Source organism: Lagenorhynchus albirostris, chromosome 2 (assembly GCF_949774975.1).
Source record: "Lagenorhynchus albirostris chromosome 2, mLagAlb1.1, whole genome shotgun sequence".
Lineage (NCBI taxonomy): Eukaryota > Metazoa > Chordata > Mammalia > Artiodactyla > Delphinidae > Lagenorhynchus > Lagenorhynchus albirostris.
The window spans coordinates 15,925,019-15,940,676 of record NC_083096.1 but is presented as its reverse complement, the minus strand read 5'-3'; the positions used below and the strand labels follow the sequence as shown (position 1 = coordinate 15,940,676).

Below are 15,658 nucleotides of genomic sequence, written 5' to 3'. Positions count from 1 at the left end.
GGTGAACTTGAATTAACACACATTGAAAAAGGGAAAAAAATAGATCACTTTCAAAGAGAGGAGAAACAGAATAGTGAGTATTTAGCAATTTTGAATGTTAAAAATAAGGGAGCAACTCCTTCAAAATTCTAAGGAAAAATAATTTGCAACCTAGAATGTTATATGCAGCCAAGCTACTAATCAAATTTCAGGATAGAATAAGACATTTAAAATAAGCAAAGACTCCAAAAATTGCCTTCCATGATCATTATTATAGCAGTTGCTCCAGGAAAAACAAGGAAATAAATCGTGAAAAGGTAACACAGATCCACAGAATAGTGAGTCCAGCCCAGGAGAAAGGAAGTTAAGAAATGTCTTCTCAAGAAGACATCTTTATTGTGTCTAGAGAAAATTCAGTTTGTTTGGAGCAGGACGAAGGGGAGGCCAAACAGGGCATGCTCCAGAGGAAAGGGGGACTTAATTGGATTTCCTACTAAGATAGAATAACTGGAAAATAATGAATGGCACATATAATTTGCATATAAGAGGAAAAAATAAGGAAGATAGAAATTAACCAAAAAAGGAATAAAGTAAATATACTCATCCTACATTAATTGCTTTTGTAAAGAACCCTACTTCCATAATCACAAAAATGTAAATACTGATATAGATTCATCTAAAAAGAGATACAAGTGGAGGTGAGAAGTATAAGAGAGTTAAATCCTCCTCTACCATATTACATACAACTAATTTAAAAGATCTGAGGTGTAAAATCAGGCAATATCAGATCAGCATATAGTTTAGAAACATTCAGTGAGTACAAGAAGAAATAGCAGGACTTCCCTGGTGGTGCAGTGGTAAAGAATCTGCCTGCCAATGCAGAGGACACGGGTTCGAGCCCTGGTCCGGGAAAATCCCACATGCTGCAAAGCAACTAAGCCTGTGCATCACAACTACTGAGCCTGCACTCTACAGCCCGTGAGCCACAACTACTGAGCTCACGTGCCTCAACTACTGAAGCCCATGAGCCTAGAGCCCATGGTCTGCAACAAGAGAATAAGTCACCGCAACGAGAAGCCTGCGCACCGCAACAAAGAGTAGCCCCCGCTCGCCACAACTAGAGAAAGCCCACACGCAGCAATGAAGGCCCAATGCAGCCAAAAATAAATAAATTTATAAAAAAATAAAAGAAGAAGAAGAAATAGCTAAGAGAAGAAAGTGATAACCATTAGGGACCGGGTAAAATAATGTGGTAAGGCGATTCTTTTATCTAATATAAAACATTGTTAATAGGTAATATATTTAACAATATGCATGTGTTATGTTGATATATATTCTTCTTTACCATAAAATGGTAGAAGAATTCTAAATTAAAAAAGAAAACTAAGTTTTCATTGATTGTCTCTTTCCCAACTTTTGTACTATGTTCTATTCTTTGCTTTTCCTTCGAGCTCTCTGAAAGACAGTTTTTAGACATGGTTTAATGTCACAAAATACTGACGACTTATATTGTACTTGGCGATTAATGTTTCTATAAACTAAAAACATATATATATATACAACCTAATTCATGAAATTTTATATCTGTTTGCTTACTTTGAATTAAAAATAGCCTCATATAAAACTGAATGTTAATTCTGTAATATCATAGGGAGGTATATATTTACAAATATTGGCTCCGTTTTTCTCTATCTTGTCCTTGATAATAATAGCTGCTATTTGAAGAATGTCAATTATATGCTCAATGATTCCTATACTGCATGCCTCACAAAAATTCTGCAAAGTAAATACTGCTGCTCCAAAGTGTACAGATGAAGAGCCCTAATTTCTGAAAGATTAAGTAACTATTTCAAGGTTACAAAACTAGAGAGTGGCAGAACCATGATTTTAATCCCCGTTGATCTGAGTCCAAAGTTAGTGTTCTTGACCACTCATTCTTGAATTTGTTAGCTTAAAGCTTTCATGACGTAACCAAGAGAAATAAAAACATACGGCCACACAAAAACTTGTCCATGAGTGTTCATAGCACCATCATTCATAATAGTCAAAAAGCAGAAACAACTCAAATGTTCATCAACTGGTAAATGGATAAATAACATGTGGCTTATCCATAAAATGGAATATTAATTGGTAGGAAAAAGGAATATAGTACTAATATATGCTACAAAATGGATAAACCTTGAAAACATCGGGCTAGGGGAAAGAAATCAGTCACAAAAGACCACATATTATAAGATTCAATTTATTTGCAACGTCCAGAATAGGCAAATCTACAGAGACAGAAAGTAGATTAGGGGTTGCCTAGGACTGGGCAGGAATGGGAAGAATGGTAGGGGTGGGGGAGTGACTGGAAAGGGTATAGGATTTCTTTTTATGATGATGAAAATGTTTTAAATTGATTGTGGCGATGGTTGTACAACTTTGTGAATATATCAATGCTAACCTCCACAGAACTGTACATTTTAAATGGATAAACTGTATGGTATGTGAATTACATCTCAATAAAGCTGTTACAGAAAAAACAAATAAACAAATATATCCTTTAAAAAAGCCTCTGCTGATGTATGCAAAGATAGGTAAAGAATTATACCCATAAAAATCTTTCTAGCCAAACCAGGGCTACACAAAATCAACATGCTGAAAAACTAATTTGCTTTGATGAATGACAAATTTACACTCAAAACAGACCTACACACAACCAACAACTACACTGAAGCATTAAACTTGGGGGAATATATTACTTTTAGCTTGAATTTCTGTCCAAAAAAAAAGTCATTTTTCTGCACTTCAAGCTAATAATGTTTTATTAAAGCTACTAATCTGTAACTCTGTAGCTAATTTTTAATTTCATTATATAATTTTCTCATTCATAACCTGGGGCAATTTTTGCATATCAAGCTAGATATTACAAAGAAACTTGTCTACCAAATGCAGACTCAGCCTTAAATTAATCAATTCCATTTAGCTTTGTGATAAGTCCACTCTTGGTTAAAGAATATATCCTTGTGTGTGTGTATATATAGTTTTTTTACTATTAACTATAGAATAGATAAACTATTTCTATTAATGAAAGAGCAGATAAGCTAAAGTTATAAGCCCAGTGTTGTCTGGCCTTGAATTGTGCAAAACAATTTTAGTGCAAAACGTATTCTGATATAAAATATATTTTACTAATTTATTTTCTGTAAATGATTTTATCCTGTCCAAAGACAGAGGAATGCACTAGATCTTTCATATGTTCTTTGAAATCCAGAAACTATACATTTTAATGCTTGTTGGTAGAAGTAATTAGGATACATCATAATTGCTTTGATACAATATTAAAGTTTGAAACATAATCTTGAAAAGATATCACATAAAAATATTGCCTTTCTCTACATCTGCGTCTTTATGCCTGTCCTGCCCCTAGGTTCTTCAGAACCATTTTTTTTTTGAGGACGTGGGGAGGGGGAAGGGTAAGCTGAGATGAAGTGACAGAGTGGCATGGGCTTATAAATACTACCAAATGTAAAACAGATAGCTAGTGGGAAGCAGCCGCATAGCACAGGGAGATCAGCTCGGTGACCACCTAGAGGGGTGGGATACGGAGGGTGGGAGGGAGACGCAAGAGGGAGGAGATATGGGGATATAAGTATACGTATAGCTGATTCACTTTGTTATACAGCAGAAACTAACACACCATTGTAAAGCAATCATACTCTAATAAAGATGTTAAAAAAATTGCCTTAAGTTAATGTAAAGTAACTTTTGTCCTAGGCAAATGCTGAAAATCAACGTGCTTATTGAACAAATATTATATGCAAGTCACTGTACATGGAAAGTATCCTCTAAGGTGGCCTCCAACGATCCCCACTCCAGAAGTCATCCCCTTGTGTGATCCTCCCCTTTGAGTGTGGGATGAACCTAGTCTCTTACTTTAAATGAATAGGATACAGCAAAAGTGATAAGATGTCACTTCTGATATTAGGTTACCAAAAGGATACGGCTTCCATCTTGGATGTTTTCTCCTGTTCTCTGGTTCAGTTGCTCTGAAGGAAGCCAAGTTCCATGTTATAAGCTGTCCTATGGAGAGGTCCACGTGGCAAGAAACTGAGGTATGCCAGTGGCCAATGGCCGGAGGAATTGAGGCCGATGTGAGTGAGCTTAGAAGTGGATCTTCCCCCAGTCGAGCCTCCATATGAGACGGCAGCTCTGGCCGAGAGCCAGATGGCAACCTCATGAGAGACCTTGGCCCAGGCACAGAGCAAAGCCCTCCCAGATTCCTGATAGATAAAATGATGAGATAATAAGTGTGTATTGTTTTGAGCTGCTTTGGGTGGAATTTGTTATGAAGGAAAAGGAAACTAGAGTCTGGATTCCAATGGTTTTCAATGGAAAATAGGATAAAGAAACATGAAGAAACAATCCAAACAAATCTGTTGCATATTCTTCCATGAGAAAGAAGAAAACACTTTATTTCCGTAAAATTAATACCCTAATAGATATTTTTTAAATGTACCAGACTATTTAAATATAACTATTATGAAAAATGCAATTGAACATGCATGCCAAAACATAGGTGTAATCATGTTGCTGCTCTCCTTAAAAAGGAAGTCCACTCCAAGCTTTAATATGGCCTAAAATGCCCTGGTATGTTATGGTCCCTGCTGGATTTATCCCTAGCCAATCCTTCCATCATGTTCCATGCACCATGTCCCTACCACCCCCAGAGCACAGCCCTAGCCCTTCCCCAACACTGTCTTTTTACAATACCCCATTCCAAGATAAAAATAACAACAATGACAATAATAGCAAAGGAACTACAAACAGTCTAGGAATAAATACAAGAACAAAGAGGGGGTAAACAATTAGGAAATTAATCACTGATGGAGAATATACACCTGAAAAATATATGACCTCTAAGAGAGGTAGAAGTAAAAAGAATAAGTCCGTAATATGATAAAGAATACCAGGCTAAACCAAATTGTCAGCACAGATACACCAGACTCTCTAGTGGCTAGACATATTCCCAGTAAAATCAGGAACAAAACAAGGATAAATGGAAATATCTGTTGAACAGAAGAAACAGGTCTTTCTAAAACCACCTTCCACGTGTTTGTCTCTTTGAGAACCTTCTCCTATTCAGGCACAGGACTTGGATGAAGCAAGTGAGGCCTCTAAAATGTAAAATTTAAGGATACACTCGCAAGGCTGGGAAAGTGCAGGGTCGGCAGCTGCATGACCCTGGCAGTGAGCGCCTCCTTAACTTCTGTGCCTTAAGAGTCTCCCTTGCCTCACACTAGGCCCAGTCCTGCTCAAATTCTCCCTCTTGCATCTTCCACTAGCTCTTTCCTCCTGACAAGCTCAAGCCTGCCATTTACAGCCAGCCAGCCCATCAAGAGAACTTCGGATTTCTTAGGAAGAAAGTAAATAGCAGCCCCTGTGGCCCACATGTTTCTGAGTGTTCCAACTTTTCTCATTAACTAAATCCTATTCCAGCTTCCCCAAATCTTCATTGCTATTTCCAAGGAAATCAACTTTACAAATTCCCCATACTCAATCTCCAAAGACCAGACTCTTTTATACAAACAACATATGCGAGAAAGTTAAAAGTGGGGAAGTCAGTTTTTAGACATTTCTTATGATATATATATATAATTTTAGGGTCTCAGAGAATACCTTTGTCCTAACAATGTCGATTGTTCTCTCTAGTTCAAAAAACGTTAAGAGTAAAATGAGATAATGTATGTGAAAACTGAAAGTAAAACTATTATGTAAATGTCAGCTATGATTCGTCACTATTTCCTTTTTATTGAAATCTATTATAAGCATACGTCGCTTATAGTCGCTTATATGTTATTGGAATGGGGCAATATTACAAGAGGAGAAGACTAGCTTTTTTTTTTTTTTTTTTTTTGCCATACGCGGGCCTCTCACTGTTGCGGCCTCTCCCGTTGTGGAGCACAGGCTCCGGACGCGCAGGCTCAGCGGCCATGGCTCACGGGCCCAGCTGCTCCGCGGCATGTGGGACCTTCCCGGACCGGGGAACGAACCCGTGCCCCCTGCATTGGCAGGCGGACTCTCAACCACTGTGCCACCAGGGAAGCCCAAGACTAGCGATTTTTGAAGTAATATGAAAACTTAGTACATAGAGCTTTGGTAAAGCTGAATGAATAGTGCTGCAATAACTTTAAATCTACAGAAGACATCGCCCTAAGGCCTAAATCCAGGTGTTATCTTTCTATGTGTTTACAGAAATAAAAACCGACAGTAAAACAGTCCATTTTAATGTGTTCCATAATGTTTTCTTCTTTGAGAGGCAAGTTCTTGCCGATGAACATGTTCTGAGGATTGTCATACTTAAGCCTTCATCTATGTAATCCTTTTACAGATAAATCCATCTCAAAATGAGGCAATTTTACTGAAACTAAGCTATTTGCATAGTGTCAAGGTAGGCCTACGACACACATGAATAATCTAATTTACAGTCAAGAGTATAAGATATTTAAAAATACAACAGCCTCAAATTGTTAAAGAGAATCAGATATCTCTATCTTATCAATAAACTTCTGCCTAAAATATCACTTAGTTTTAGAAAGTATTCCTAAGTCTGATAATGATCAACATCTATGGAGTAACCTTTCTAAAATTGTGACGAGTAGGCTAGTGGTTATACTACTCACCTAACTGCATCATTGGTCTCTGAAACAGCTTTCAGGTACTCCTTCAAGTAAAAATAATTAAAGCAGTATTTCCGAATCTTATAGCCTCGCCATCGCCTCTGAATCTATTGAATTAAATAAAAAGATGAAATATGCCAGTGAACATTTTTAGTGAAAACATTAATAATTCTTCAAAATCAAGGTAATGATGATGACTCCTATCAAATAAAGTCTTAGACTTTTCCATTAATATAACAGTTGCAAATATAGGTTGTACTCATAGATTTATTATAAAATATTATAAAATAAAATATTATAAAGACAAAAACATACTCTAGGTACTCTATAATTTTTTATAATATTTATCATTGTTTTACAAATACTAAATGTGAAATTAACTATTGAAAGATCAAAAATTTGCTTTACCAATTCCTAACTCTTCTGCTTCCTGACCAAACAAATTTTTTGTTTTTCATAACCAACGGGCTTGAAGATTGTATTTCATCTCATTGAAATCAATGTTTTTAATGGACTTTTTTTTTTGGCCACACCATGCGGCTTACAGGATCTTAGTTCCCTGACCAGGGATTGAACCCCGGGGCCATGGCAGAGAAACCACCGAGTCCTAACCATTGGACTGCTAAGGAACTCCCTTTAATGGGCTTTTTAAATTCAGTGCTATCAAAATCTTTAAACAAAATGTTGTCTTGTACCTTCATCATGACATTTTAATACTTCTTTAATAATAACAGTAGGTAACATTTATTGAGCTCTTATTATGTGTGAGGCACTATTCTAAGGGTTTTGTTTGTATGTACGCATTTAATCATTAGAACATTTCTATGAGATATTTACAGATGAGAAAACTGCTGAAAAGAGAAGTTATTCAATTTTCCCGTAATTACTCAGCTATTAGTGATGGATTCAGGAGTCAAATTAGGACTCAGGGGGCCCATTCTCTAAACCATTGCAATATAGAACTGTGAACAAAGTGAACTGCAATTTTCAATGAACAAATATTTCTGTTGAAAGTATCTTTTTTTCTTTTTTGAGATGAGAGGAGTGTTGGTGTCTAAGAAAACATACTTAAGTGGGCTACTAGATGCCTTAAAAGCCCCAGTAATCATAAGAAGAATCAATCTCTTTAAGCTCTATTTTTGCTAATACAACCTCTATTAGAAAAACTCAAAACAAAAATTATAATGTATAGATCCTAATTTTGTGGAAAACCAAAAAAAACTCAACTTCTTTAAAGGAGTAGAAGAAGAAGAAATAGAAAAAAATTGAAAAAAATGTTAACTTAGCCTTGTATAAAGACTTAACTTCATTCTCTAAAATTTTCCAGCAGTTTCCATATATTTATGAATTATTCACATACTATGAACAATTCTTTTTCTGGATACGAAGTCCTTCCAATGTTTTGCAAAGTTAGCTAGGCTAGGAACACACATCTTTAAAATTTATTTTTTCATAGGAAAAAGTAATTAATAAGAGAATGAGCCTCAGTCCGTTGGGTTTTATCCCAAAAGCCTATGATTTTTTTACTAAATATGCTGAGTTTGAAATTTTTATAACCTTGAATGCTGGATCTATATGAATAAACAGGAAAAATATTTTACTTGAATTATGAGCCCTTATTTTTCTCTGTTGTAAAATATGGCCATTTAAAAGGTATTTTACAATCTGAAATATTAAATGTGAAGACTTTGAAGAAATGTTTCAGTCAACCTCCCAGTATGAGAATGACTAAAATAACTGAAGTTATGCAAAACCACTTATCTTACTGTTCTTATTATAAGAAAAATTAAATCAGAGAAATTAATTCTGCAAAGTAAAACTAAGTAGAATAACAAGCTAGTGTAACGATGTTATAGAATGTGTCTTTCTAAATATTTTTCAAATGATCTTAATTTAGAGCTTAATTATTTAAATAAAGAAAAATTAATTTTTCTAAAGTTCTATACTCAGTTTAGAAACTACCTCCCTCTAATTTGACCAAAACTGTATTATGGCTGGCAAAGAGACAGGAGGAATTGATACAAAAACCATTTTCCTAATGAAAAAGAATAACCAATTGTAATATGTATATATATATATATATATATATAAATTATACATGTGAATAATGACTATTTTCCTGGCTTATTTAATTTAATCATTACAGTATCATTCTGAAGTAGAGATTATTAGCCTTCTTTGATAAAAGAGGAAATTGACACTTAGAGAGCTTAAATAAATGCCTTGGGTCATACAGCTGGTTGGATGGCTTCACATGAATTTCAGCTTACTTTTATTGCATATATAGTATTAATTGTATTAAAGACAGGAACAGTTGTAAACAAAACTACTGATAGAAAATCCATCATCAGCAATAGAAGTGACTCAGGAAGCATGGGAAAATATTAGGATATCAAATACTGTTAAGGGATGGACTACCTATTACATGAAAACACCACTGAATTTTAAATAAAATAAGATTAAATGCGCCAGAAAACGTAAAACATGCATGCTGAAGTACTGAGAAGGAAAGATGGAGGATGGTGGTTTATGATTAGGTCATGGCAGAGTAGTGGAGATGCCCACTTGGAGAAAAGAAGTTGCAAGGGTAAACTCTGAAACTGGCTGAAAAATCTGTGCCAGTAGGAAGGGAACTAACAGAGGCCAATGGCATGGGCTCCTTCCCACTCCACACTGAGCAACTAAAGAAACAGCACTAACCACACCCTCAGAGTCCACCATTAAGCTCTCAGACAGTCTTCTAATGCACCAACTCCTTAAACATCTACCCCAAAGCATGCTACGATTCCTTCCCAAGACAAATCCTGTTATTCACAACTGGGTATTAAAGCTCATAACAGGTTAAGGGATGGTTAAGATAAATTAAAACTCATCCACACTGAAGTATAATAATCAACGTTTCAATGCCTTTGTTAGAGGGGAGTGAGTGAAAACAGCTGGAAGAGGCTGGGCGTGTGAGTGGGTGAAGATGCCGCCATCCAGTGAAGCAAAGAATCTAAAATTTACTGAACTCCATGAATGTGCCGGGTATTAGGCTAACTGCTTTAATCCTCATGGTAACCTTGTGAAGAGGGCATGATCTCCATGTTAACAATGAAGAAACTGAGGTTAATAACTTGATTAAGGTCACAGCAATACCAGTAAAAGAGTAAATGACAGAGCCAGGACACAAACCCAGCTCTGTCTTATTCCAAAGCCCAGGCTTTTCCCACTAAAACATCTGAGGGATGTACTGTATAAAGAGAAAGAGTGTGTGCAATGCTCTTTAATATAAAAGACACCATTTTCTTACATTATAGGGAGCCCAGTTTAACCAGTATCTAATTGATATAAGATACAAATAGCTGAGATTCTACCATACTTCCTGTTATAGGAACAAACGACATCTTAAATTTTGCCTATGTTTCCTGCTGATATCCCAGTACTAGTGAATAAACTTAATTTTTTTTAAAACAAAGTACTTTCAAGAGGCAAAATGACTTTTGATAACAAAATGACTTTTTGATAACTTCAAGGTGAGTGGGTTACAACTTCCAAAAACGGGCTAGTATTCATGTCCTTCAAAGCAATTAGCAACTTTCAGAAGTGATTGGTATAAAACAATTATTGTCATTGATCAGCTCTGAATAGATAATTTTAAACAAAGTCATTGTGTGCTCAGCAGATTACAGCTTGTTAACGGGCAAGTTCTAAATGACCTCTTAAGCTAGTCAAATCAATGATGCATATTCCTCATTAAGTAACATCAAAATGTAAGTGGTCTTATAAATAATGTTTATTTTAAGCACTAAAATAAATGGCAAAACCTTGATATATCAAAAGCCATCTGTTCATAGGAAAGATTTTCTCTCCATTGGGTTTATTATTATTCCTCAAAATTCATAGTGATCTTAATGTTATCAAAAGAGAGAAAAAATGTTTTGGCACCTAAAATTAAAATTAAAACATGAAAGACTAATTCACTGATGATACCCTTCCCAGGACTAATGCTCTAAATGTATATGAGAGCATATAAATAGGACACATCATAATTATACTTTTACTTATTAGAATGTTCAACATTCTAGAAGACTATGCAGTGAGCACAGAAAAGTGGGTTTACTAAATTTTCAAAGATAGGGTGTTTAAATCTAGTAATATCAAAGTTTTCATTCTCAATGCCACTACATTATCATGTCAAAAACATACCTATATATACGTTATATATGTTTTATATATATATATATATATGTTTATATGTTAGTCTAGTGGTCCTCTTGTTATTATAGTCCTTTTTTTCCTTTAAGTGAGGATTTCTATCTGAACTAAAATGTCTTGGGGCACTAATTTCAAGTTAAATCATTTAAAATAACTGCAACAATAAAGGATCGGTTGAGACACCCATGAATACCATTGAGAAAGTACATGTGATTGATCAATAACATGGACAAGGTTTCCAGGGTAAAAGAAATTCTACCTTAAACAATTAATTACATCTGCAGTTCTTTAAAACTCTCTAAGTTTTAGATTATTACCATTTTTCATTCCTCAGAGATCTTTGAAAATGAAAGGAAAAAGTCTGTTGGAACATATTTTTCAAGAGAGATCTCCAAGATACTACACGTTAGCACTTCTTGAAATCTGCATTCATATGACATTGTTCCAGTGAGGATTCTAGATGTGTGAGATGACCCAAAGGAGGCTTTTCAAAGGAATTGCAAGGAATCAGTAATGCTTAGAGAGTTTACCTTTGTTAACTTCCAAAGTCTGTGCCAGATTATATATCCTCATTAGGTTAACTTTATTGAAGACCAGTATATTCTAAGAGTTAATTTATAAAGGGAGAGATCCGCAGTTGAAAAACAGCAGTCCTAGTAACTATTTGGTGGGGCTTCTAAACTTTTAACAAAGTTAAAGTCCTCTTTTCTTTCTACTAATTTTTCAGGGTCCAAAACAGGTAGGGCGGAGGTTCAAATACAACCAAATTCAAATTTTTGGATCACAAAAATCTATGTGATCTGCACCTTATACTCCATACAGGAAAGAAATGACAGATTCTCTTTCATCGTTTGCTACATCCTGTACAAAAATCCATTTAAAATTGTAGCAAGAATGGTGTTTTACCTGAGGTTATGATAGATGACAAATCCGGATGCTAACAATAGAAATATGTGAAGACCACAGCTCAAACATTCATTTATAAGGTGACGTTTATTCATCCTAAGCCCCATCCAATTCTGCCTACAAGGGGAAGCACATGACACTGAATTGGGATGTCTCAATTTGGTTTTCAACGAATTATTACTAAATTTAGAATTCCCTGAGTGAAATGTACTACCAGTAAGAACGCTCATGAATTACCCGGGTCATGGGGTCAGGCAACCAAGAAAACCAGAGTGTAAGCAATAAAATTTCCCTAACAGCTCAGTCGAGGGTTCATGTAGTTGCTCTCATCCAGATTTCTGAAGAAAGGAGAAGAAGACTAGAAGTAAAGCCAAGTCTATATGTGACCAGAAATAACAGGAATGTGGGTACCAGACCTCTTGGGTTCAATTCCTAACACTGTCACTTACTAGCTATGTGACCTTGGGCAAGATACCTTTCTGCGACTCCATTTTCTCATCTTTCAAATTGGAATCATAATGATACCTACCTCAGAGAGTTGCTCATGTCAGACAATAGTTAAAATATTTAAAATACTTAGAATGGTGCCTGGAGAGTGGTAACTGCTATGCAATTGCTAACTGTTGTCATTATTATTTACCAATGTTCCTGACTTACCAAGATTTGGAGTTACGTGGTATTGCAATCTTGTTCTTGCATGTATGCCTCAGAGACATATAGCTCTCACTGGCGGTTGGTTTGACTAAGGTATACTCAGGTATCTACCAGCTATATCCATTCACGCTTGGGTAGTAAATATGAGAATCTGGAACCATTCTATTGGGGAAATGGGGACCTCAAAGACACAGTTGAGGCTGAATGGACGTATCCCCAGAAATGGAAGAATTAGATATAAGACATGTGCCACTCCAAAAATAGGCTTCATCCTGGATGCAGTCAGCCAGTAAACAAAAGCCATAAAGAAAAAAAAATCCTAAATGTCGAGAACCACGAATCCAAGTACTGGAGAAAAGGAACAAGTAAAAGACCTTAGGATGGATGAAATAATTCCACTAAGCTGCACTTGTTTTTGCTACCTGTGGATATTTATAAATGGGCTTTCTACACATAAAGTAATTTTTTGCCTTCCGTCTTTATAGTATTAGAAAACTGATTCTCCAAGCCCTGTGTTTGGAGGGTCTGAAGTGACACCCAAGTGCTTAAGTAGATGCTCAGTAGCATCAGAAATGGAGGGTCAGTTCTGCACCAGGCTGTAAAAAGATACACAATCGTACATCTAGATGGAACAGGGAGAGAAAGAAGTTGAGTAGATGAATCAACTCATGACATTTGTATAAGATACTAAAAGCTGTTCAAAGAGTGAGAACTGAAAAAAAAATTGGGGGGCCAAATTTAAACGAGATCCACAGAGCAGCAGCCAAGATGCTGGAGGAAAAGCAGAACCTTAACCTGGAGTAAATTCAAATTAAAGACCAAAAAGGCAATAATGTGTCGCACGGAGAAACGGGAGGAGCAGGGCGCCAGGAGCTAAGATAAAAATTTACTGAGCAATTTACTGCTGTATTAATTGACTGTCACTGGCCTAGCTGCAAATCAGTCGCAGGGGTTTTGTACAGGCACACTGTGGGTTCTGACAGCAGCTGATATCATCGCAAGCCTCCTTCAAGCTTGTACCTGTTACAACATTTTGGCAACGTCACAAAGCTCATGAGGTCTTCCATTCACATATGAACTGCACTGACCAAATATTACCTTCCCATGTCCCGTTTATCCACACCACCTAGCCTAGTCGGGCACTCAAAAAAGCCTTAAAGATCTATCAGCAAAGGCTTAAATAATTTCCATGAAGGCCGCCGAGGGACCTAAACAAAGAATATTTAAAACAAACAACTTTTTTACTCCTTGTTTAAAAAAGCATGAGCCAACGTTCATTGATTTATTCAGGGACATTTATTTAACAACCTAGTATAAGCCAGGAACTGTAGATACAAAGACTAAGAAGATAGGATCCGGGCCCCAAGAGACTTACAGTATTTGGTGGGGGAGGGTGGACACAGGCATGTAAATTAGTCAGGATAATACATTGTTACAGGTTCTACAACAGAAGTATGTTGATGGTAAAATAGGGACATTAAAAAAAGGAGAGTGATCAATCCTACACGGGTAGGGGGATGGTAAAATCTTTAGAGAAAAGGTGACCTTTTAAAAAATAAAGGCAGCAATCAAGATGTGAATATCTATGACATTAAATAATCACATACATATAATTTATTCTTCATTATAAAAAAGTGACATCTATTTAGGAATGGATTAGCTACAAATGAAAATTTTAAATTCCTTCTCTTTTCAGAAATGCTCCACTAGCCTCTTTGACAATTGAATATAACTTGTCATGCTAGTAGTCAATAGTCAAATACATAATTTGCAATTGAATCAGTATATGAGGCAGAGTAAGACAAAAGTCTTTTATTTTCTACTGTATGATTTAGGTGCATATATAAAAATATATCTGTCTGAATATTACTGGCCATATAGATTTCTGGTAGTTATCTGTTACTCCTAGAAATTCTTCCACCTGTACACTCACTGCCACCCACATTTTAATCACTTAAAGGGTAGCTCTTTTGAGCAAAGTTACTTCATAGCTTAAAAACTGAAAAGGCAGAGTTGTGGCTAGTAGAAGTAAAACTTCAGCTGCTGGTATCAAGCTAGGGTTGTAATCTTCAGATGTGTATGCCATGAAGGTATGTGGACCACACACTGGTCTCTTCAGCCTCTCATTCCCGCAGAGACAAATTTTCAGAGCACCATCTTGCAAAAAATCCACTTACAAATAGATTTGTCCAAGTCCATTACAAATAAGTTCAGTTCCAGTCATGTGATCACTCAATGCTAAAAATTAATCTTTGTTAGGTAATCACATCAGCCTCTTGTGCCAGCTAATTCCTCATTACCAAGTTACCAAATTAACTCATCCAAACCTCTGAAGGAAGTCTTTGAACATCTTTGTAGAGAAGGGTTTCTATTATAAATTTCCCACAGTAGTATTTACATCTCCACAGAGCCTCACAAAAACTCCTGAGTGTCTTTAGTGGATCATTTCAACCTCTATGTAATGCTCAAGTCTTACTTCCCTTTGCTTTAATGACCACTGCATTCCCACCTCTACTGTTCTCTCCTGGAATGTGTCAAATAAAAAGCAAATATGGGCCTTCCCTGGTGGCACAGTGGTTAAGAATCTGCCTGCCAATGCAGGGGACATGGGTTCCAGCCCTGGTCCAGGAAGATCCCACATGCCGCGGAGCAACTAAGCCCATGCGCTACAACTACTGAGCCTGCGCTCTAGAGCCCGCAAGCCACAACTACTGAGCCCGCGTGCCACAGCTACTGAAGCCCGTGCTCCACTACAAGAGAAGCCACTGCAATGAGAAGCCCGCGCACCTCAACAAGGAGTAGCCTCCGCTCACCGCAACTAGAGAAAGCCCACACGCAGCAACAAAGACCCAATACAGCCATAAATAAATAAATAAATTTATTAAAAAAAAAAAAAAAAAGGAAAGAAAACAAATCTGGTCCTAGTAAGGAGAGACTTGATTTGAAAGAATTACTGCAAGAAAGAGGGGGTGAGTGATTCCTGCAGCGATGGAGGTGGACTATTGCGATAAGGAGAATCTTTGACCATAAGATTTGCAAACATGGCGAAACTTAGGCAAAAGGAGTTTTCCTTTTAATAGGAAGGTGTGAACAAGGCTGGAAAGAACCTGATGTGGGGAAGTGGGATAAAAGGGTGGCATAATCATATAGGAGATCTGAGAATGCTTTACCCTGAAGCCCATCTCAGGAGGAGGTACTAAGGAGATGCCGTATGCTGGCTAAAGTTCAGGGACCTAGGGGAAGGAGAGAAGCTTAAGCACAGT

General features: G+C 36.5%; 1 protein-coding gene across 1 annotated transcript in view; it reads right to left on the bottom strand.

The window, feature by feature from the left end:
- SPATA17 (spermatogenesis associated 17) overlaps window positions 1–15,658 on the bottom strand; it is a 193,482-nt gene that overhangs the window by 135,717 nt on the left and 42,107 nt on the right. The window contains exon 5 of the mRNA XM_060142040.1: window positions 6,642–6,745. Within this exon, the coding sequence (XP_059998023.1) occupies window positions 6,642–6,745 (104 nt within the window). The remainder of the gene's footprint in view (window positions 1–6,641; window positions 6,746–15,658) is intronic.